This window comes from Sander lucioperca, chromosome 24 (genome assembly GCF_008315115.2).
Source record: "Sander lucioperca isolate FBNREF2018 chromosome 24, SLUC_FBN_1.2, whole genome shotgun sequence".
NCBI classification, from domain to species: domain Eukaryota; kingdom Metazoa; phylum Chordata; class Actinopteri; order Perciformes; family Percidae; genus Sander; species Sander lucioperca.
The window spans coordinates 5714757-5738312 of record NC_050196.1 but is presented as its reverse complement, the minus strand read 5'-3'; the positions used below and the strand labels follow the sequence as shown (position 1 = coordinate 5738312).

At 41.9% G+C, this 23556-nt stretch overlaps 1 protein-coding gene across 22 annotated transcripts in view; it reads left to right on the top strand.

Moving 5' to 3' along the window:
• The window catches only part of dmd (dystrophin), a 458768-nt gene that overhangs the window by 100309 nt on the left and 334903 nt on the right, over window positions 1-23556 (top strand). For all 22 annotated transcript variants that reach the window (XM_035998529.1, XM_035998533.1, XM_035998526.1 and 19 more), the window contains one exon: window positions 7683-7744. In XM_035998529.1, coding sequence (XP_035854422.1) covers window positions 7683-7744 — 62 coding nt within the window. Of the gene's footprint in view, window positions 1-7682; window positions 7745-23556 lie in introns of those variants that run through there.

Genomic DNA, 23556 nt, shown 5'->3' with positions numbered 1-23556 from the left:
ACGGATCAAAACAACCTTCCAGTTTCTCTCGCCATCATTAGCTGAAAAACTGATGTGATAAAAGTACACCCCATGTTGGATCAAACAACCCCCTCCCACCTAGTTCTACCAGACTCTATTAGCCGGACAGCTGTTTTGATGCTGCGGCCTATGTTGTGGGTGCACACAGCTCCATACTTCTTTTTCCTTCCTTGTCACTTTCTGTTGTTTGTCAAGTCCTACGGTTTGGCAGACATTAGGTGTGCCGCAGATCTAGATGACTGTCTCCTGCTGTCTCACCATCAAGTTAACTGCAAGATTTGTTGCCAGCGCAGTGTCCTTCTCAGTGGGGGGGTGTTCAAATGTGTTTTTTTCCCCAGGGAACAGAGAATAGTACATGTGTAGATCAATTGAATAGTTATGCTCTGAAAAGTATTAAGCCCAGTAGGTGTCTGGAGAAATCTTTTGAAAATTCCCTCCATCACATAAGTCATTTGTGCCCCTAGATTATAAAATACTGACTTCATATTACTAAATAGATAGATAGATAGATACTTTATTCATCCCCGCGGGGAAATTCGAGGGTCCAGCAGCTCACGCATAAACACACATTCCCATACACAACACAGTTCCCCATAATAAATAAATAAATACAATGCAAATGCATACACAAGATACAATATGTTAAAAACAGGATAAGAGCATCAAAATCACAACTACTGCACACAGCCCAGTTCTCATCTGGTCTGGTATACTGGTATTTTTTTTTTTTTTTTTTTGGGGGGGGGGGGCAGTTTAGATGGTGTTAAAAAGCCTGATGGCTGTGGGGACAAAGGATCTCCTGAACCTCTCTGTCCTACAGTGAAGCGAGAGCAGTCACTCACTGTAACTGCTCCTCTGTCCAGCCAGGACATTGTAGAGGGGGTGGTTGTCATTATCCATTATAACATACATGCATGCCCCTCTACTACAGTTCTTAATGAGTCCAGTCTTCTTCCCAGCACTGAGCTGGCCTTTTTGAAGGTAGGCAGATCAAGAAAAATGGAAAAAATATTAGAGAAAGTTCTTGATTGCACTGTAATATGGCTAGAAGGTCTGTTGGAAAACCTCAAGAACCAAACACAACTGTAAGCGGTGGGGGTTAAAAGTTTCGTAGTGTACAATTACTCGAAGTTAGACCATGCAGCTCTTTTAAAACAAACAGGAGAATTGAAGTGTAAATCAATTAACTAAGTAAATGTTTCAGCTATGATAGGTTACTTGTATCTACTGTTTGTCCACTGCTTTACTACAGTCACTGTCCAGAGTGCTGATCCTGGAGCTGTCCCAGGCACTAACCATTGATTAGTCAGCATGTAAGAGTCCTACTGGAAAGAACTCACAATTACATGAACAATGTCACTCTAGCTCTCTTTGGCTCTTTTCACTTAAAAAAAAACCCTGGGGATGGCATATTTACTAAGTGTCTGATCTTACTACTAGGAATCCTCCTAAATGGCACAACTTTTGTTTTAACATATTTCACAAAGCGGCTGAGAGCAACTTTTAATTAGGAAGCTAAGATGATGGACATCATTAATCGGTTGGTCTACAAAGCATCAGAAAACTGTAAAAATCCCAATTTTCTAAAGCCCAATTTAACATCTTCAAATGTCTTGTGTTTTCCAACCAACACTTTACAAGTTCACTACAATGTTAGACCAAGAAAAGCAGCAAAGTCTCACATTTGAATCCTGGAACCATCAAGGATTTGGCAATTTTTCTTAGAAAATTACTTCAATTATTAATCCATTTTAAAATTGTTGTTGTTTTAATTTTCTGACGTGCTTCTAACTTCTCTCAGAACTATTTTGTAAATTACTCTTAGACCAAAAACTTTAAGGGTAACGTTTTTTCTTTTTTCAACCTGGACCCTATTTTCCTGTTTTCGTGTCTAAGTGACTGATGGGAACAACAATCTTTGACATTGGTCCAGTATTAAGGAAGACCGCTGCAGTTGGCAGCGCCAGAACAAATGATTGGGCAATTGCGCACCTTCAATTTATGTCCACAAAAAGTGCTTGTTTTACCACTGACATTCTTCGATTATTGTTCTAAGTGTCTGACAACATTATGGAAAGGATCCCTACAGAGGCTGACCTTTTTGTTATACAGAAAGATCATTTTTGTTTAACATGAAACATCCCCGAAATCGCCAAACCAACCAAACTCCATTTAAATAAACAGTCATTTTATAATAAATTGCCATCTTGGTTCGTCTTTCCAAAAAATAGGGTCCAGGTAAAAAAAACAACGAAATTACCCTTTAATCCTAAAAGAGTACTATACCCATTTAGCATTCTTTTAGATTCAACTTTATTGTCATTTAGCAGACTACAGGTACAGAGCCAATGAAATGCAGTTGACATCCAACCAGAAGTGCAAAAGAAGCATTAAATACCAAAGTGCAGATGAGTACAGTATTCTGTGCAGTTATCTAGACGATAGAGATTCATTATGTACGACAGTGTATAGTTCATAAATACAGGTTTTCCAGATTACATGTCTACATCGACAGATAAGGAGTATAGAGGGTTAAGTACAGAGTATAATAGACATTCTATATAAATAATATATATAACAGAAATATATATATACACACATGTGATATATATGTATATTGCAGGTTATGGTTAACAGTGCAGTGCAGTAAATGTAAACAGGTAAACGTGCAGTAAATGTAAACAGGTAAACAGTGCAGAAGTAAAAAGTAAACAGGTAAACAAGTAAACAGCTAAAGTGCAAGTGCTAGACAGGAGGTGAAGTTTTGTTCAGCAGTGTTACAGTCTCTGGAAGCTGTACCTGAGCCTGCTGGTGCGGGAGCGCAGGCTCCTGTATCGCCTGCCAGATGGAAGTAGGGTGAAAAGACCATGGTTTGGGTGGGTGGCATCCTCCTATAACAATGTCAGACAATTTCAGATTCCTGATAAACTGTATAAAAAAAAGTAGAAAAATCGATGTAGCAAAACCAGAGATTTTTTCATTTCACACATTCTTCTTCTTTGCCGAAAGGAACTTGAGTGTCAGCAGTTCAGTCAAAGATGCAGGTGTGTTATGCTTGTAGATGCTAATGTAGCCTCAAGGCACTAAATGGATGCATTTGTAAACACTTGTTTTTCTTTTTTGTTCTTTCTTTCTTATTATGTATTATTATTACACATGTTATCTTCACAGCTAGTTCATAAAGACGTTGTACTCTTATTTGAACCACTTACAGAATGTTGAAGTTGTTTCATGATTTTGAAGTGAATACTATATGAGATAAACATGAAAGGCTGTTTTTCTCTGTAATGTGGAAGCACATTCAGAAAAAAACCCTCTTTTGATCAAGTAGGAAATTGATTCTGAATGCTATAGTAAATGTGCTGTGGAGCTATATTTACAGACTGGTTTGCATTGTACCCTGTTGTCACCCAAATTCTGTCATTCTGTCATCTCAGCCAAAGAACTGGTACTAAGATCGTGCATGCGTTTCTGCAAGTGTTTTCCAAGTCTCTATATGGTTAACTCTTTTTTCAGCTAAGCATGTGAGCTGAAACAGTGTACATTTAAAGACTGTTTTCCAGTTCGGCAAAATGATTCTCTGCTGTCTCATAGATAGTTTTTCTAGTTCTGCCTCTGGTCATGGAAACCAGTTGGAGACTGATCCTCCATTGTCTTTTCTGTCTTTCATTTTGTGTCCTCCAGCTTTCTGTCATTCTCTTTCTCTCAAACATTGTTCTCTTTATTCGTCTTTACTTTTTCTGTTTTCTCTTCTTCTCTCTTGCTGTCTTTTTTATATTTCTATTCATCTCTATTCATGTCCTTTCTCCCTGCAGTCTTTCCTCTCTCCTTTTTGTTTCAGGCCTTGTCCAATCTGTTTTCTCTTCCTGTGATTTTATTTCCTTCTTTCCTTCTCGTTACCTCAATGGATTTCCTTTCTTTCTCTTCTTTCTAAACAAGATTAAGCTATTAATGTTGCAGTTTCTTTAATGAGATGCATGTGGCTGTGTGCATGCGTCATGAGTGTATCTGTGTGTGTGTGTGTGTGTGTGTGTGTGTGTGTGTGTGTGTGTGTGTGTGTGTGCTTGAAGCTGCTGCAGGTTTCAGTAGCAGAACAATGGTTTTAATGGACTATTGATCATGCTTCCTGCCCTCCCCACATGTTCTTACACACTCACTTTGCTTGACAGCACACACACACACACACACACACACACACACACACACACACACACACACACACACACACACACACATGCAAATATACACGCAGCTTTCGAAACACAAGGACATGTTTATAAACACTAAAAGGCATACACATAGGGAAAACTAAAATTCCTTTATATGTATACACTGAAAGACAGTTACCTTTAGTAACTTTTTTTGTAATTAATTCCAGAAGTCCATACTGTTAAAAGTCTGTTCCACTGACGTCCAATGCATTTGACTATTAAATAAATCTACTCACTCTACACTATACACATGATACTGACTCATCATAAATTGTTGGCTGACTTATCTTATGAGCCACAATTGATTTGCTCATACATGCTGAACATACATGTATAATGGGACATGGATAACCAGGTTACCTGCTCATATATAAAGTATATATAATATATTGTAACATCCTAAACTCAAGCTGTAATGATGAAGAGTAGGGCCAATTTTGGCATTTTATTCTAAAAAGTGTGTGTGTAGTGAATCCTGCATTTTGGGAATACAGTAAGACACACACACACACACACACACACACACACACACACACACACACACACACACACACACCGTACACCAACGTTGATGATTACCTGCTTTAGATGAGATTTTTGGCTATATGCTTCTATTTCATTCATGCTTCACTGCTCAGCATGCCATTTTCTCACATTGAATATATGTGCCTGTATGCTTGTATTTTTGTGTGTATACCTGTGTGTGTGTCCAGCGTCTCACCACAGTGCACTGCTCAACGTGGGACCTTTTAATTAAGGGAGAAGTTTCATTATCCGCTCCATTAGTCAATGCCTGACTGGTGTCAACACTCACACACAGACACACGTACACACATACTGGAAGAGCACTGTAAGCTGTGCTGGTATAATATTTAACCTGATGTTCTGTTTCAGGATGAGAGTGTTATTTATTATCTGTAGTAATGGGAAGTGACCCCATTTCCAGGAAAATGAGAGAGGTGGGGGAGAGGTGTTATTATAAGTCATAATGTCTCATTTGCATTGTAATGCATGTCACAGGCCACACTACACTGCTCTGCTACAGAGGAAAAAAACTGTGCAGTGGAGGATAATGTCCCTGCCAAATAGGCATCGGCGGAACACTTTATGTAGATTTTAGGTAAACGAGTCTACCTTGAAAATCATCATTCAGTATCTCAATGAATCTCTTCCTTGTATTATATATGGTTTATTGGGGTGCTTATCATTTGAGGTTACAGTAAAACAAATGTTTCAGTCTTAATATCATTATGAAAAAAGTCTCCAAATGTTTACATTTTCAATTGAATTGAAAGATTACATGCTTTTCAGTTGCTTGAAAAATTCGGCAACCTGCAGAAGTACAGTCAGCAGGAGACTGGTGAGTTGATTTTCCTATCCTGATGAGCGGCTTGTCGTCATGAGATCGCCGCAGAGATGGTCTGGCTAGTTGAGCTCATCTTCTCCAACTTTTTCTCTGTGTTTACTCTGTTTATGTTTGAAAACTTGACTGGCCAGCTGGATAGCTAGCCCAAGCTAGCAGAGTTAGCAGGGGGTTAGTGGAGTTGGCAGGAGACTTGTAACCTGACAGATGGATTGCTTCGCATTTGCTCAGCATATCCATCTGGGAACTTTCCGTTGGAGAACTTTTGGGAAGGGGCGAAAATACTGGTTAGCTGGTTGGATAAACCATCTGTCTATCACTAACCTGACTCCGCCAGATAGCTCGCGAGATCAGGACGGTCTCACGAGGCTAATTTTCTTCACGACTAGCGGAGCCAGTTGATATATCAAACTCTTGCGGAAACCAGTCGGGAGAAGAGCAAAAACATCTTTTCCTCCGAAGAAAAGCCTCCAGTGCCGTTTTTTGCTCTTCTTTCAATGAAGGAATACTTTATAATTTGGATAAAACTTGCGCGATAACTATGCTCATCTCATCCGTGGAAGCCGCCATGTTGTTTAGACTGAACAGTCGCTTCTCGTTGCGTCACACCTAAACCCGCCTCAAAACCAACGCTGATTGGTCGGTCGTTTGGCGAACTGCTCCAAATTTTCTCTATCTCAAGATGCCCGACTGATCTGCGAGTGGAAAACTGGAGCTCACGAGATCAGGACGGTCTCACGAGGCTAGGAGACTTGGTGATCTTCTGACATTTCATGTATCGCCATCATCAGCTCAAAATTACATTTTGTCCAATACATTGGCTCTGACAAAATACTTGCAAAACTAATGACATTCCCATCAGCTGTAGCCTACTTTATTTTTTAGTGCTAATTAGCAAATGCTACCTAGCATGCTACCTTGCTAAACTAAGATGGTGAACATAGTAGACATTATTCCTGCTAAACATCAGCATGTTAGCATTCTCATAGTGAGCAAATGTGCTCGCTAATGTTAACATTTAGCTCAGTACAGCCTCACAGAGCTGGAGTACCTCTGAATGCAGTCCTCATATACTTCCAGTTATTGCTTTAAAAAATATATTGTTTTTGATTGTTTATGCATTATTTATCATTCAATTCAGAATTTTTGTTTGTCATGTGAACATTTGCTAACACGCAAAAGTAGAGTTGAGACTAAAGGAAATGTCATTAACTGACTGAGAAACAAAGGGTTTGTGGTACAAATTGACTTTTAAATGTCTCAGTAGATAATTCTGCAATGCTGTAAATACTTCCTATAATGGATTTTATTCCAAAATGAGACTTGGATACAAAGTGATAACACCTACTCTCACTAAATGATTAACCACATTTAAACACATTCAGGAACACAAGAGAAAACTCAAATTATGGGTCACTTGTCACTTTTAGTTTACAAAAGCATTTGGTTTTGTTGATGGGTAGCAAATGGAAAACAGCGCCGCAATGACTGTGATCACAGTAATGATTTTTAAATAGTAGAGAGGGCAACAACAAGTTGGAACTTCGCAGACTCACTTCAGTTTGTCATCTGACTTGATGGTGAAGGCCTGTAAGTGGCACACTGATTGATATGATGAGGATGCAATTATCCCTGAGCAAAATCAGAGGAGCCTCTTATCATGTTAAGCACCACTTGCGTTTTGTGTGTGTGTGTGTGTGTGTGTGTGTGTGTGTGTGTGTGTGTGTGTTTAATTGTTTGAGAGACAGAGAGAGAGAGAGAGAGAAAGAACACTGTAGTCACATAGATTGTCAACCAGTCATTTGAAAAGATTGAAGTCTGGTATGTACTGCTATTTATCAAAGAGTAAGTGTACCCTTTTCAAGTTTGTTCTGAACTGCTGCTATACATCTGACATGACCTGTACTCTCAGATTGCCTCTCTTTCACACACACACACACACACACACACACACACACACACACACACACACACACACACACACATATGTAGGCTACACACATATACAGTATAGGCTACACACAGATATAGGCTACACACACAGATATGCACAGCTCTTTTTGACTTTGTCTTTTTTCTTTTGGCAGATGAAAGAGAAGACGTTCAAAAGAAGACTTTTACAAAATGGGTAAACTCACAGTTGGCTAAGGTAAGACAGCTTCCTTTCCATTATCCACTCCATTCACTATATCTTATATTCCCTGTCTGCACTTGCCAGAGTCTCTAACTGGACTGTGATCGCTTTCTCTCATCCCTGTGTAGTAATGTGTATTCTTGAATAATTTCAAGACTATTTTAACTTTTCTCTAATTCTAACTAGCAAATGACACAAAATATGTAGGAGCTTAAAGCTTCCTCTCTCTCTGTCTCTCTCTGTCTCTTGGTTTTAATGACTAAGGCCCGTTGCTTTGAAAATGAACTCTTAATGGAAGAAAAGAGGTCTCTGTATGTTTTATGAGATATTGTCCTTCTTGTGGGGTACTATGCAGACACACTGGTTTGGAGGAGCAGGACAAAGCACTACACATACTGTCTTTTCATTCGATGTCTTCTTAAATTTCTCTCTCAGTCTGAACCCTCCTCCCCTTCTCTGTTTTGTTTTCATTTATTTACTTCTATTTTCAAACGAAAACTTACAAGAGGAAAGGATTTGTTGTTTTTTAATGCTGGCAGCATCTTCCACCTCCTTTCATCTGTGGCGGTTTTCTGTTTGTCTCTCAGAGTCACGGACAATTTCAGAGGCATTTCCTTTAACGGCTGTGATTCAGACTGACACACACAAACACAAAAAGGTTATTCCCACCACGTCCATTCTCTCTGGAGAGTGTGTTCAGTAAAGCTAGGATAAAAAGAGCAGGAGAGTGTTGCACATTTTCAGGTTTCCCTTTTTCTTGTGATTCTACATGCTGTATTTGGGATTGTTTTAAGGGAATATATATCATATATGTATATATACTGTATATATATACATTTTTGTTGCTTGATTGTTGGTGGACTTCGTTGTCCAGTACTCAGACTCAGTTACTCAGTTGCCCCGTAGGGACTGAATGACTTGTTTTGATTTTATTTCTAATTAAATTTCTGTTTATGATTGTGTTTTTGTTTGTGGTGTGTGTATTTTGTGCATGCCAACACATCACTTCTATTCCTATTTTCAAAGTTGATTACAAGGGTGCTAGAGGTGTGCCGTTGCCATGGTGATGGAGACGTAGGTGAGTGTGTGTGCATGTTGGTGCTCATTTGTGCGTGTGTGTAAGTAAAGCTATTAAAGCAGAGTCTGATCTAAGCCAGGTGATTAAAGCCAGGAGAACAGACAGGCTGGATAGGTATTCTCTTCTCTTCTCTCCTTCCTTCTCCTCTCCTGTCTTCCCTTTTCCTTTCCCTTCCATTTCTTCTCCTCCCCTCTTCTCTCACGTCCTCTGCTCTTTTACTTACTCTTTTCTTGCTCTTTTTTTCATCGCCTCCCCTCTCCTTTCCTGCCTTTCCTTCCCTTTTTCTTTCATGTCCATTCAGCTTGCCAGATCCCCTTTTACTATAACTAAGAGAAAAAGGGAGGGAGAACATTTGGAGGTGGGAGGCAAAAAGGTAGATAGAAACAGGGGGGTAGAGAAAGGCAGTAGAGAACGAGAGAGAGATCCCCTCATTCATCCAAACTCAGCGGAGCATATTGAGCACATGCGCACGCACGCACGCACGCACGCACGCACACACACACACACACACACACACACACACACACACACACACACACACACACACGTGAGTAAGCAGATGGGAGAAAGTAAGATTATAGAAGGGGAGAAATTGAGGAGGGAGAGAAGGAGAGGAAGGATGTAGTAAGGAGTGTGGAGAAGCAATGCAAAATGAGAATGATGATGATGGAGAAAAAAACAGGAGAAATGCCTGGCAGTGAAGCAGCGTTGTGTCTGATTTTAGTGTGATTTGCTACTCAGCAAACCATAAAAAAAAAGGCACTTCAGGAATATACGAGGGTCTGTCACCACTTCAGGAAACTGAGCTTTTTCTTTTCTTTTTTTACTAACCACAGCTGGTACTTTATTCAAGAGTATCAGATTCTATTCCAGTGCAGCATACACTGCAACATGCCGCCTGTAATTTACTTTTCTGACACTTTCATTCCACTCTCAACTCCCAGATATTCCTAAGTGTTATTATTGCATTAGCCAGATATCTTTGGGCTTAACTCAGGTGTTCTTTATCAGGAAGCTGGCCTTGGTAACCTATGCTGTTCAGCTAACCTGTACCAGTGCAGCTTCAGTTCAGAGGACCAGATAAAAATGTCTTAACAGTCTGAATACTGAACAATCAGCTCACGAAAACAATCTCATCATTCCTACAGCTGTAGGAGTCAGATGCTATAGGAGTAGGAGTAGAGATATAACCCATGTTGAACTTGTTGTAATACAGGCCCTTGGTCTATTTTGGCTACTTGGTGAAGTAATTTGTATTACTATTTGTTAGATTCCCTCTTGTGAATTGATTTTAGAGGACTGAGTTTAATGGATTGGTTGATAATTATTAAAGTGCCCATATTATGAAAAAATCACTTTTTCTGGGATTTGGGGTGTTCTGTTGTGTCTCTGGTGCTTCCACACACATACAAACTTTGAAAAAAATCCATCCATGCTGTTTAGAGTGAGATACGGTTTCTGAATGTGTCCTGCCTTCAGTCTCTGGGTGAGCTGTTCAAAATCAGCACGGCTTGTGACGTCACAAGCCGAAACGAGCAGGCTAACCGCAACCATTAGCTCGTAGAGTTAGCATGCTAACGCTATGGCTAACGCTAGCATGCTAACGCTAGCATGCTACCTCGTTCTCAATAGCAAAGCACTGCTACAACACACACAAGTTCACCATAATCTACAAAAGAACTACTTACATGCGCGCCCTCATTTAGAAGTCTCCCAGCTAATCCTGCCTTGTAACTGAGCAAAGTTGTAGAAACAGCCTTTCTTTTACTGTCTATGGAGCTAGCTAGCTGACATGATCTACATCTGAGCTACTGGGCATGTGCAGTGCAATCAAAGATAGTACAGAAGAAGAAGAAGAAAAGAGGTCTCACTCTGTAGCTAAAACAGAGACCAGCTGAAGAGAGGATCTGCAGCAGTGAGAGAGAACACTGCAGTACAACACAAATATGGTGTTTTTTGAAAATTAAACCATGTAAACCTATTCTGGTACAACCTTAAAATACAATTATGAACCTGAAAATGAGCATAATATGGCTGCTTTAATGTTTTTTCCGTAATGTCTGAATGGACAAAATAATCCACCTCAGAGAGCCAGGAATGGAGGGGAAAGGTTGGCAGAAAGAGGGGAGGACAGCATTCATCCAATGCCTGGTGTTAATTTCACACCCTGGCTGTCACTGTGTGCTTAGGTCCTCAAAAAGAAAAATGCAGAATAACTCTAATAGGAGAGAAGAGGGAACAGGAGAGGACAATGAAGCTGAGGAACAAAAAAGAAAAGGAGGGATGACATAAAAGGATAAGGAGTGCAGACGGTAGTGAGGTCATTTTCTGGTTTTACTATTCATAGACGCCTTGTTATGCTTATAATACAAGCTTAAATTTGTCAAATAACTTTCCCAATTGCTATACTGATGATAACACAGCCTCATGGTTTTTGTGGATCATCACTCAACGTTTAGTGATGTCTCTGCACTGAATTTCTGTTGTTTTGACATCATCTGAGTTACATTTGGGCCTTTTAAAGCAGCCATATTATGCTCATTTTCAGGTTCATAATTGTATTTTAAGGTTGTACCAGAATAGGTTTACATGGTTTAATTTTCAAAAAACACCATATTTTTGTTGTACTGCACCGCTCTCTCTCACTGCTGCAGCTCCTCTTTTCACCTGGTCTCTGTTTTAGCTACAGAGTGAGACCTCTTTTCTTTTTCTTCTTCTGTACTATCTTTGATTGCACTTGCACATGCCCAGTAGCTCAGATGTAGATCATGTCAGCTAGCTAGCTCCATAGACAGTAAAAGAAAGGCTGTTTCTACAACTTCGGTCAGTTACAAGGCAGGATTAGCTGGGAGACTTCTAAATGAGGGCGCACATGTAAGTAGTTCTTTTGTAGATTATGGTGAACTTGTGTGTGTTGTAGCAGTGCTTTGCTATTGAGAACGAGGTAGCATGCTAGCGTTAGCATGCTAGCATTAGCATTAGCATGCTAACACCCCAAGAACACCCCAAATCCCAGAAAAAGTGTTTTTTTCATAATATGGGCACTTTAAGAAGTGAAAACATAACGTGTTGGGCGGTTTTGCTTCTGTTTTGTTAGAAATCAGACAAGATTTAATAGTAAATTAATGAAATGTTTGAGCATGTTTGAGGTAAAAGAAACAACATTAAATCTGAGGAGTTGGTAGCATTGAACTAGTGTAGCTTTGCAAACACTGTTAATCTGGAAGGTATGAGCCAGCAACTGGGCCACATTTAGCCCCGTCAAAATATAGCAACACGTTTTTTACCACAAGTTTACGTACACATCTCTGCTGATGGGGTAGCACCTGTGACACATCGAGAGACACACTCATCAAACGAGAGAAAACAAGTCTCAAAGCTGTTGCACACCGTTTCACACCATTCCGAGGAAACATTTCATTCAACACGGAAACCGTAGCAAAACGGTGCACACCGTTTTGAGATTGAACGTGCCCCTGGTTAGTTTAGCTTAGCATAAAGACTAGAAACAGTTGGCCAGGCTCTGACCAAATATCCAACAACCAGCACTTCTAAAGGCCACTAATTACATGTTATATCTAATTTGTTGAATCTTTACAAAAGCTCCAGATTAAAACAAAACTTTCCGGTTTTACAGAGGGAGAAACAGAAAGAGAACAGGTATGGTTGGGAGAAAAGAGAGGGGCCGATCATATATGGATAAAAGGAGAGAGATTCAAGTTTAGTTCTGTTGTTTATCAGTAAGGTATATAGAACTAGACTGAAGAATAGAGTCAACAGAGGTTAACATGTGACAGCTGTTACATATGAATTGGTCCACATTGGATTGAACATGCCTTCAGTAGATCCAAAGATCATATTTGCAAGAGAGAGAGAGGTAGAGATACGGCCAAGGTTTATCAAAGTTCATAAAAATGTAGCTGAATGAGGATACAGCTATATATCCTTTTCAAAGCCTTATGCTCTCTCTGCTCTGCTAGCCTTCTAGCATCCCTTACTGCAGAAGAATGTCTAGTGTGATATCTTACCAGGTCTGAATCAAGCTGTGGAAATTAAGATCTGTCACAGCTGAGTGATCCTTTTCCAAGTCTAAACTAAACCTACTGTAGAGCAGCGTGGGAGGAGTGAGACTGAATGGGCTGCTTGTTCTGTCTACTTTATAACTTGCGACGTACTGTAGATTTAATGGTCATTGAATGAAGTTTAAAGGTGCAATATGTAATACTGACAGCTAGTGTTTAAAATAGTTACTGCAGTACAAATTCAAAATACTGGAGAGAGTCGTCTCCCCCGCCCCCTCCTCCCCAGACTCGAAGTTCACGTTGGTTGCCAGGCTGATACCGGAGCATCCACAACAATGTTGCTAGACGCTTGTCTCACATAGCCAGACATTAATCCACAGCACAGCGGAGTAGCTAACGTTAGATGCTGGCTATATTGACAGTCATAAAAGCCCGTGCTCACGTGGAGCTCTGTACCCAACTGACAGACACACTTTTTCGGCTTAGAATTACCGTAGGAACTGCTAAAAATCCCACAACCTCGCCATCCTCTCCACACACCAGACAGACACACTTCCTCGGCTTAGAATTACGATAGGAACCGCTAAAAATACCACTACCTTGCCGCCCTTTTCCACCCGACTGAACACACTTTACTGGCTTAGAATTACGGCAACAATCGCTAAACACGCTGCAAACTCAAGGTCCTCTCTTTCCGATTTACAGCTCCCCTCTCTTGGCTTCAAATAACTCACCGTTGTCGGCTACAGCCGCTGAACAGGCTACACGTTGTAAACAGCTGTGGCTGCTTGCCTGGTCCTCCGGTAACGTTAGCAGTTAGCAGGGTTAGCATGGCGCCGTTAGCCAGGACCAGTCGGGATCACTTCACTGGCTGTGTCTCAATTGTTTTTGTGAGTAACCAACTCGGGTACTCTAGCTATATAATTCAATGTGAGTAGCTACACAAATGTTGAAATGACATAAAATGCCAGTCCCTAGTAGCTGTGATAAATTAGCCTGAAGCTAATGCTTACCTGTTCAGGGGGAAATTAGCTAACTCTGCATGCTTTTGGGCTCTAAGCTGTCTCCATCTTTCAAATACATCTCCAATATTTACCCAGACGGGTTTGTTACGTCTCTGGTCACGCAACTATTAGAAACATGCTGTTTTTTTTGTCGGGTAAAATCAATCTCCATTGATCCTGTTCGTTTGTTTGCTGCTTTTATGGCTGTACTAACCTTACAGCTGTAGCGCTCGGGTTTACGTTTTTACAGGTATATCTGGCAACCCGGCCTGGCTGACAAACTGGGCAGTTGATAACAACAAACAGGCCAAAACACAAACAGAAATTCTGTCACGGAACAGAAATTTTAAAAGGAGAAAATACTGGCATTAGCAATGTTGTCAGAAAAGATAGTATTTCAACTTAGCATGTTTCCTTAATATCTGATGACGCATTGGGGTCATCTTTGGATTTATTACAGTAAATATATTACATATTGGACCTTTAAAAAGATGAATGTCCTTTTTAAGGTTTCTCATTGGCAGCGGTATCAACCTATTAGAACTCATTTTCACTGGTTCACTGCTGACTTTGTTTTTGGCAAACTGTGGAAAATAGCTAGCCTGGCTACGCCCTCCTACGTACTTCCGCTAAATTTTCATTTTCCTTCAGTACTACGTCTGGGTTTGTGGTATATCCGCGGGTTTTCTCCGGTCAAATCTTTACCGGTCCAATGAGCGAGAGAGAAAGATGCGAGTGAAGCCATTCGGTCCGTTGTGGCAACGCTGCTGAATATCCAGAAGTTAAAGCCCGAGCAAGAACGATCTTTGCTGAGTTTTGTTGGTGGCCATGATGTTGCCATGGGGTTCGGGAAAAGTTTGATTTTCCAGCTCGCTCCATTAGTGGTGAAGGAGTTTGCTAAGGCGAACGCTAGCGATGCTAAGCTGACGTCACAACCAAACGTTAGCGATTGATTATGGGAGATCCAGAGTGGCTCTGGGCAGATCCAATAGTTTTAAACTTCAACAGAGTACCCACCTTCAAGGAAGTTAACACTTGTCAATGGAGAGTGGCCAGACTCTCTGTACAAATGAAAGAGTCTGGTAGGACCAGGCTAGAAAATAGCAGCATTGCTACGAAACAAAATATGTGCTGTGGTTCGAAATCATGCAGTGCACCTTTGTTTCTGATGTGTTTCTACTCTTCTGTCAGCAATGCATAAGTAGCTTTAATGTATGTAAACACCACAAACAAAAGTTAGAAAAAGTTGTTGACTTGATTTTACCACTGGGGGTGTCTGTGTTTGTTCATGATTTTAAATTAGAGCTGAGCTGATTAAATCCAACACATTTGTCTGTGAGAAGAAAACAAACTGCTTGCAAACTTGTTCGCATTGGCCACTTTAATTACATTTTCCATTTCTGTAACAGGGATGGTGCACTGGAGGGTTTGATTATCATCAAGGGAAAAACAGTCAAAAGTAGGAATGAGCCACCAGGGTAAAATTAAACCAAACTATACTAACATTGTATAACTATACCACGCTTTTCTGACCAGTGTGGGTTTTCAGTTAAAGTAAATGTGCCAATAGGATTACAGCGATAGAAAAACAAGTGACTGGGTTGAAAATGTTCATTACATTTTTATGTTTGTCTCTGTAAGTAACTGGAATCCTACACGGAAAATTAAATCATACAGATATTGTCACTTTGTGACTTTTAGGAAACGCTTGTGATCAAAAACTAGTTGTCCAGTGAGTATGTTATACGTACTGTAAAGCACACATTGTTAAATGTCCTGAAAAGCAACCATTTTAACAGTAGCATTTTCTTTGTTTTGAATGCATTGATTTATTTTTCTTGTCTTTTTTTAGGATGCATTTGTAATTAAACACAGTCTAAACATAATGTATACTTCAGCAATACTGTCTCATGGTAATTTAGCAAACCAGATTAGAGCTTTTCTTGCTTTGCACAAGAAAGGACAATATGTATGATAATGATATTAAATATATTGATATTGTTTATTTCACCTTGTGTTGGACAGTCGAGCACAGCATTGTTTCTCTCCTTGGTGACACAAACCAATTAGCTTCTCTTCTTTACTTTCACTAACTTCTATTGGTTTTAATATGCTTAAATGAAGAAATACAACCACCTCGGGGTAAGATTTAATTGTGGATGAGATGTTTTTTTAGCATGAAATCTGCGTGAAATATTATTAGTCACCTAATCTGGAAAAACATATATTTGAAGGCAACAACAGCATCTGAATCTTTTAAAGTGCTCATATTATGCTCATTTTCAGGTTCTTTTTTAATCGTGATTAATCGCTGAATTTCTGTAGTTAATCGCGATTAATCGCATATTTTATCACATGATTAAAATGCTATTATTTTGCATTTCAGAACTGTTTTTAAGTACATATTAACAATGGAAAGCAATTCTTACCAGTGGATCTTGATTGGGAATCAAATTAATGCAAAGAAAGTTACTTTATGTTATATAGTTACTGTAAACAAAAGAAAAATGTGTGAATCTGTCATTATTGCCTCCAAGTACCTAACTAAAAAACTAAAAATCCATATCCTTACTAGAGTCAATATAGTGTTTAGTAACTCCTAAATCATTTTGATTACTCATTGACGTCCAGTGATCACCGGTTAATGAGAGTGTTTGCAGCACCTTGCAGCAGTTCCAGTTTGGCTGCTTTCTCCGTGTCATACAGGCTGTGTATGCGTGAAACTACTGCCCCCCTCGACGGCAATGAGACGGGCCAGAACATGCCAACCGTAGTACGTCTTTAAGACCCGAGTCTTCTACGATGCTGACAGGTCTGCAGTTAGTTGCCACCCATTTCGCAAGAGCTGTAGTAGTTTTTTGGGATTTGGTTTCATCCACAGGTCGGCAAGTAGCACTCGTAGCACTATCCAAAATACTGCTTTGCCTGAGTGGGTCGCATGCTAGTGGGTAGCATCAACCTGAGTGATGTTAATTAGCTCGTAGGTGGTTGCTCAAGCTTGACGTGCTTCGTGATATTTTAATTCGGCTTTACAAAATGTGCATATGGCTTTCGACTTGTCTACGACATCGCAGCTTGATGATAAGTAACGGTGCAGCAAAGGGTCAAAATAATAGCCTGTTAGGCACGACGCGAAGCCGGGTGAAGTGTAAAATAAATTAACAAATGCGATTAAAAAAAATGAACACATTATCCCGGCCCTTAATTGCATCGCGATTAACGCGTTAATGCTGACAGCCCTAGTATTTAGAGGTTATATCAGAATAGGTTACATGGTTTAATGTTCAGAAAACACCATATTTTTGTTGTACTGCACATCACTCTGTTTTAGCTACAGAGTGAGGCATCTCACTTCTATTCCATCTTTGTTGGGAGTCGCACATGCGCAATAGCTAGGTAATGACTACTACCCAGTCAGAACAAGGGGGTAAGCGAGCGTCCACAAAGCGTAGCTCCTATGGAGCCATTTTGTTGCTATCAAGCCATCACCCGCCGTTAGCATCCCATTGACTGCCATTCATTTTGGCGCCACTTTGACAGCGAATAACTTTACATCTGAAGCGTTTAAAGACTTTATTTGTCCATTGTTTATTTCTAATGAAACACGACAATGTATAAAAGGCTCCATTACCTTGTACCTCACGTTATGGCTCCATAGCAGACGTTTTTGTAAAATTGGCTAACGATTGTGTCATAACCACGTGACTTACTGTCTCATAGTAGAGGAACCGTACAGTACAGGAGAAGCTCGCAGGCAGTTTCAAATTACATTAGCTGTTTAAAGGAGAATTCCGGCCAATTTTTATGTTAATCTTGATCGCTATAGCTACGCGAGTACTTTCGATAGAAAAAACCCCGACCTGAATCAGTGCAGGTAACACGGAGAAGCTGCAGCTATGTACTACTACTAGCGTCCCCTGAGCTAAAACGGCAGTGGTCGGGGCAAGTTTTAGAGTGCCTTTGTGCCTCTTAACAGACACAAAATGCAATTAATATGTCTGTGCCACATGAACAGGGCCCTTACGTGTCAACAAGATGCGTTTTCAACTCAGACATTGTTTAAATTCACCTACCCTGGTCCCTGTCTCGATCCTGCCAGTAGCTAGCTTGCCCTGCTAGCTGATAGCCGTTAGCCGTTAGCTGCTAGCTGCCGTCCGGTGAGTGTATTCAGATAGGCTTCTGTGATAATCATCCCAATAACAATCATGACATGACCAGTCCTCTGGAGGACATAGCCACACCACCGCCGCTCCGTGGATTGTTATTGGGATGATTATCACAGAAGCCTGTCTGAATACACTCACTGGACGGCAGCTAGCAGCTAAGGGCCCTGACACACCAACCAGACGGGCCGACCGTCGGCAGAAAAGGCAGTCGGACTGATCAGTCGGGTGCCGAGGTCCAAAAAATGCCTCAGAACACACTGAGGCGACGCCGACTTGAGCGTACGCTCTGCGCGTGCGCGAAACGTAATACGTCTCCATAGCAGCAGGCGGCGCTGCTCTGTATTGTTTCCATTAACAGTCTGATTATTTCCCAGAAAATGAAAACCGGCAGCTGATTGGACGAACGCGTCACGTGGTTCTTTTTTCTCTGGAAATTCACAGCCAGACTGTCATGGCGGCTTGTTCAGAATACGATCTCATATTGCACTAAAATAGTTCACCGAAACGTGTTTCTGAAAACATTTTATGCGAGAAATAGGCCGTACAGTTTCTGAATCTGTCTTCATTTCAGATTGACAAAGGTCAGTTTAAAAGATTTTCGTCAGATTTTGAGCGGCGCATCTGCTCCCCATTTCCGGGTGAGTCCCGACTGCCCTGTCTCCCAACTGAACATGTCGGGTCGGCCAAAATAAAGGCCGACGGCTCCTCGGACGGCCGACGGCACGGGACACACCGAACAGACTCGAGTCACCGACCTCGCCAGAGGGTCCGACGGCCGATTATCGGGCTGGTGTGTCTTCTCTCTAACGGCTATCAGCTAGCAGGGCAAGCTAGCTACCGGCAGGATCGAGACAGGGACCAGGGTAGTTGAATTTAAACAATGTCTGAGTTGAAAACCCATCTTGTTGACACGTAAGGGCCCTGCTCATGTGGCACAGACATATTAATTGCATTTTGTGTCTGTTAAGACCACTGCCGTTTTAGCTCAGGGGACGCTTGTAGCTGCAGCTTCTCCGTGTTACCTGCACTGATTCGGGTCGGGGTTTTTTCTATCGAAAGTACTCGTGTAGCTATAGCGATCAAGATTAATGTAAAAATTGGTCGGAATTCTCCCTTAAGTTTATTTTACTAATGTTAACTAGCATTTTAGTTAGCAATAATTAGCCTGTGCCTATGTTATCTCCTATATATATATATATATATATATATATATATATATACCTACACTCTCCGTCTCTGCAAGATTTGGAATGATTGAGATTTCTCTTGGCACAGCTAAGAAGACTTACAACTTTCAGACACGTTGCTCACGTCACATCTACGTCGGCAAGCTCAGTTGGAGGCTGCGCACTAACGCTCAGCCATCACCGGAAAAGTGCTTCTAATATACTTCACTGGTCTCCGTAGAAAACAACGGCGTCACTTTGTCCACTTCTTTAACTGTCTATGAGTTAGAAACAGAATATGAGGGCGTGCCACGCTAGCAGCTAGCTAGTAACATTTGTTACAAAGTGACGCACGTTCGTCACGAAGTAAAGGCTGGACTACAATAGAGCTGTTTGGAGCAGTTTGTGAACAGTGTTTTCTGTTGGAGATGGTAAGTGCCTTTGGGGTGGACTTTGGGCTTTTTCACTTTGTAAACCTGCGTGCACAAAAAAGATATATAACACAATAAAGGAAAGGGAAAAAGCCAAAAAGCATAATATGAGCACTTTAAATTTTGATTTAGGATACACATTAGACACCTTGTTAAAAGTTGCTGCTTGAAGTCAGGTACTGTAAAATCTGTCCGGAAACAATTAGTAAAACTATTTTTAATTAATAGGTTTTCTTGCATGAGTTGTAGCACAGAGACTCTGAAATCCTCAGAGATTATTATAGATACTAGATACATTTGATATTAGATACATTTACAGCTTCCTGCCTGTGAAATTGTTGTAAGCATTCTGCAGAGCAGCTCAATTTATGACATCACAACTAGTTTGTAGCAAATCGGTTTTCTGACAAAAAGTATGTAAACTTTTATCTTCAACTGTACATGGGACATATGAACAAGCAGGCCTCTAGCAAATGGAAAGCAGGGCAGTTGTTTATTAACTAATCATCTCAGTTTACATCTTATATCAGAGGAAACTCTAAAGCTGTCTTATTTGTTTGTTTTTTGTTTTGTTAGAAAAGACTTAGACTTAGACTAGACTTAGACTTCTCTTTATTGATCCTTTTGGGATGACAAAAAATAGATTTCCATCAGCAGATTTCAGCAGCTTACAAAACACTTGTATAGAAAATAAAGAGGTATACAAAAATACAGTATAGAAAATACAGTATAAGAATAACAATAACAATACACTTTTAGCTAAATATAGGAAGTAAACAAAAAGTAAACAAAACAGTAAAAAAACAATTAACTACAGATAAATAAAGATAAATATATATATATATATATATATATAGGACTGTGTATGGCATTGTGTTATTATACAGTGAATAAATTAGCATAAATTAGCAGTTAAGAGCAGTTAGAGTGTCCAGGTATGTATGTGAGTAGATTATTAAGTAATTACACAGTGAATGAGTGAGTGGCTACCACTCCTTCCCTTCCTTCCTGTTCTGTTCTGTTCTGTCCTCTTTGCCCTATTTCCTCCTCCCCCCGAGTGAGGAGTTATAGAGTATGATGGCATGAGGGACAAATGAGTTCTTGAGTCTGTTGGTCCTACACTCGGGAAGGAGCAGCCTTCCACTGAACTGAACTGGTTTCTGTTGACGGTGTGCAGGGGGTGGCTGGCATTGTCAGTAATGTCCAGCAGTTTGTCCAGTGTCCTCCTCTCTGCCACCGTCACCAGTGAGTCCAGCTTCATGCCGACTACAGAGCTGGCCTGCCTGATCAGTTTATCCAGTCTGGAGGTGTCCTTCTTGGATATGCTGCCCCCCCAGCACACCACAGTGTAGAAGAGGACGCTGGTAACCACATACTGGTAAAACATCCAGAGAAGTTTGCTGCAGATGTTGAAAGAGTTGCAATCTCCTCAGGAAGTACAACTTGCTTTGTGTCTTTTTGTACAGGTGGCTGGTGTGTGTTGTCCAGTCCAGTTTTTTATCCAGCCACAGCCCGAGGTATTTGTATGGTTGCACAGCCTCCACCTCAACTCCCTCTAGCAGGACTGGTCGCGGTCTTGGTCTGGACCTCCCAAAGTCAATGACCAGCTCCTTCGTCTTAGAGGTGTTGAGCTGTAGGCAGTTAGTGTGACACCAGAGAGCAAAATCCCTCACCAGACTCCGATACTCCTCCTCTCTGTCACCCCTGATACACCCAACAGTGGCTGTGTCATCGGCGTACTTCTGTATGTGACACAGCTCCGAGTTGTAACAGAAGTCCAAGGTGTACAGGGTAAAGAGAAGAGGGGCCCTGCGGGGCTCCAGTGCTGCTGACCACAGTGTCAGACATGGTGTCCTTCAGCCTGACATACTGTGGCCTGTCAGTGAGGTAATCCTTGATCCAGTCTACCAGATAGGGGTCCACTCCCATCCTGTTCAGTTTGTCCTGAAGTATAGGGGGCTGGATGGTATTAAAGGCACTGGAGAAGTCCAAGAAGAGGATCCTCACTGTGCTGCTTCCCTTATCCAGATGGGAGTGGACTCGGTGTAGCATGTAGAGGATGGCATCCTCCACACCAACATCTGGCTGGTACGCAAACTGTAGGCGGTCCTGGGCGTGTTGTACTTGGCGTCTGAGGAGGCTGAGGAAGAGTCGCTCCAACGTCTTCATCAGGTGTGAAGTGAGTGCCACCGGTCGGAAGTCGTTCAGCTTGCTGGGCCTGTTCTTCTTGGGAACCGGAACAATGCAGGATGTCTTCCAGAGGGTGGGCACTCTCCCTAGCTGTAGGCTAAGGTTGAAGATCCGTTGTAGTGGTTCCCCCAGTTCTGCAGCGCAGGTCTTTAGTAGTCTCGGACACACTTTATCTGGGCCTGCTGCTTTCCTGGGCCGGAGCTTCCTCAGCTGTCCTCTGACCTGGTCTGTGGTGATGTGAGGCAGGGACTGTGTTGAGGTGGGGGAGGAGGAGGGGGGGGATTGTGGTGTCAGGGGGGAGGTGTGTAGAGGGAAGAAGGAGAGATGGCTGCGGTGAGGGTGGGGGTGGGGGGGACAAGGGCTGGTTAAACCTGTTGAAGAAGTCATTCAGCTCATTCGCCCTCTCCATTGTCCCCCCTGTAGCTCTGGTCTTTGTGTTGTGACCTGTGATGGTCCTCACACCTTCCCAGACCTCCCTCATGTTGTTCTCCCTCAGCTTCTGCTCCACCTTTCTCGTGTAGCTGTCCTTAGCTTCCCTCACACAGTGTTTCACATCCTGCTGTGCTGCCTTCATGGCCTCCATGTCCCTGCTCCTGAAGGCTGCCTTCTTCTCGTTGAGGACAGCCTTGACTACCCGCGTTACCCATGGCTTGTTATTAGGGTAACAGCGTACAGTCTTGATGGGGGAGACCACGTCTGCGCAGAAGTTCAGGTAGTCCGTCAGACAATGTGTCATCCCCTCTATGTCCTCACCATGCGGGTTGATCAGCACATCCCAGACTGTGGTGTTGTAACAGTCTCTCAGGGCACTTTCCACCTCAGGGGACCATCTCCTGGTGGTGTGAGTTGTCACCGGCTGTTGTTGGACCAGGGGAGTGTACAGTGGCTGTAGGTGAACCAGGTTGTGATCAGACTTCCCCAGTGGGGGGAGGGGAGTCGCTCTGTATGCATCCCTCACATTAGCATACAGGAGATCAATTGTCCTGTTATTTCTAGTAGAACAGTCTACAACCTGGTGAAAAACAGCCAAAGTAGAATCCAAAGTTGCATGATTAAAGTCCCCAGAGATGATCATAAAAGCCTCCGGGTGCTGTGTCTGCAGCCTTGCTGTGACGGAGTGGATCTTCTCACAGGCAGTGGCTGCGTCCGCTCTCGGAGGGAACACAGACGGTAATCACGTGACTGAACTCCCTCGGCATATAATATGGCCGCAAGCTAACAACTAGCAGCTTGAGGTCCCGGCAACATGAGGCTGTCTTTACGGAGATATGTCCTGGGTTACACCAGCGGTTGTTGACATACATGATGAGTGCCCCACCTTTGCTTTTTCCGCTCGCTTTTGTGTCTCTGTCGGCTCTCACGACAGTGAATCCCAGCAGGTCCACGTTAACATCCGGTACAAGGTGGTTTAGCCATGTCTCCATAAGGATGAACAAGCTGCTCTCACGTTAGAGCCGCTGGTTGTTCAGCGCGGACAGCTCGTCGATCTTGTTCGGCAGCGAGTTCACATTCCTCATGATTACGGAGGGAATCGATGGCTTGCAGCCCCTGGGTCTCCTCCTCAGCTCCGCTGGGATAGGGTGCCGTATCCCGGCTCGTCCCTTTGTGCCAGGAGCCAGCAATTCCTCTCTTGAGTAAGTGAGAAAACTGGCTCTTGGTTGCATTTTAAAATTAGAAATATCCATAGGATATATATGAACACACAATCTCTTCGCAAGAAGAGTAAAAAAAAAAGTAGAAAAAAAGAGGACTGTGGGACAACTGTGGGAG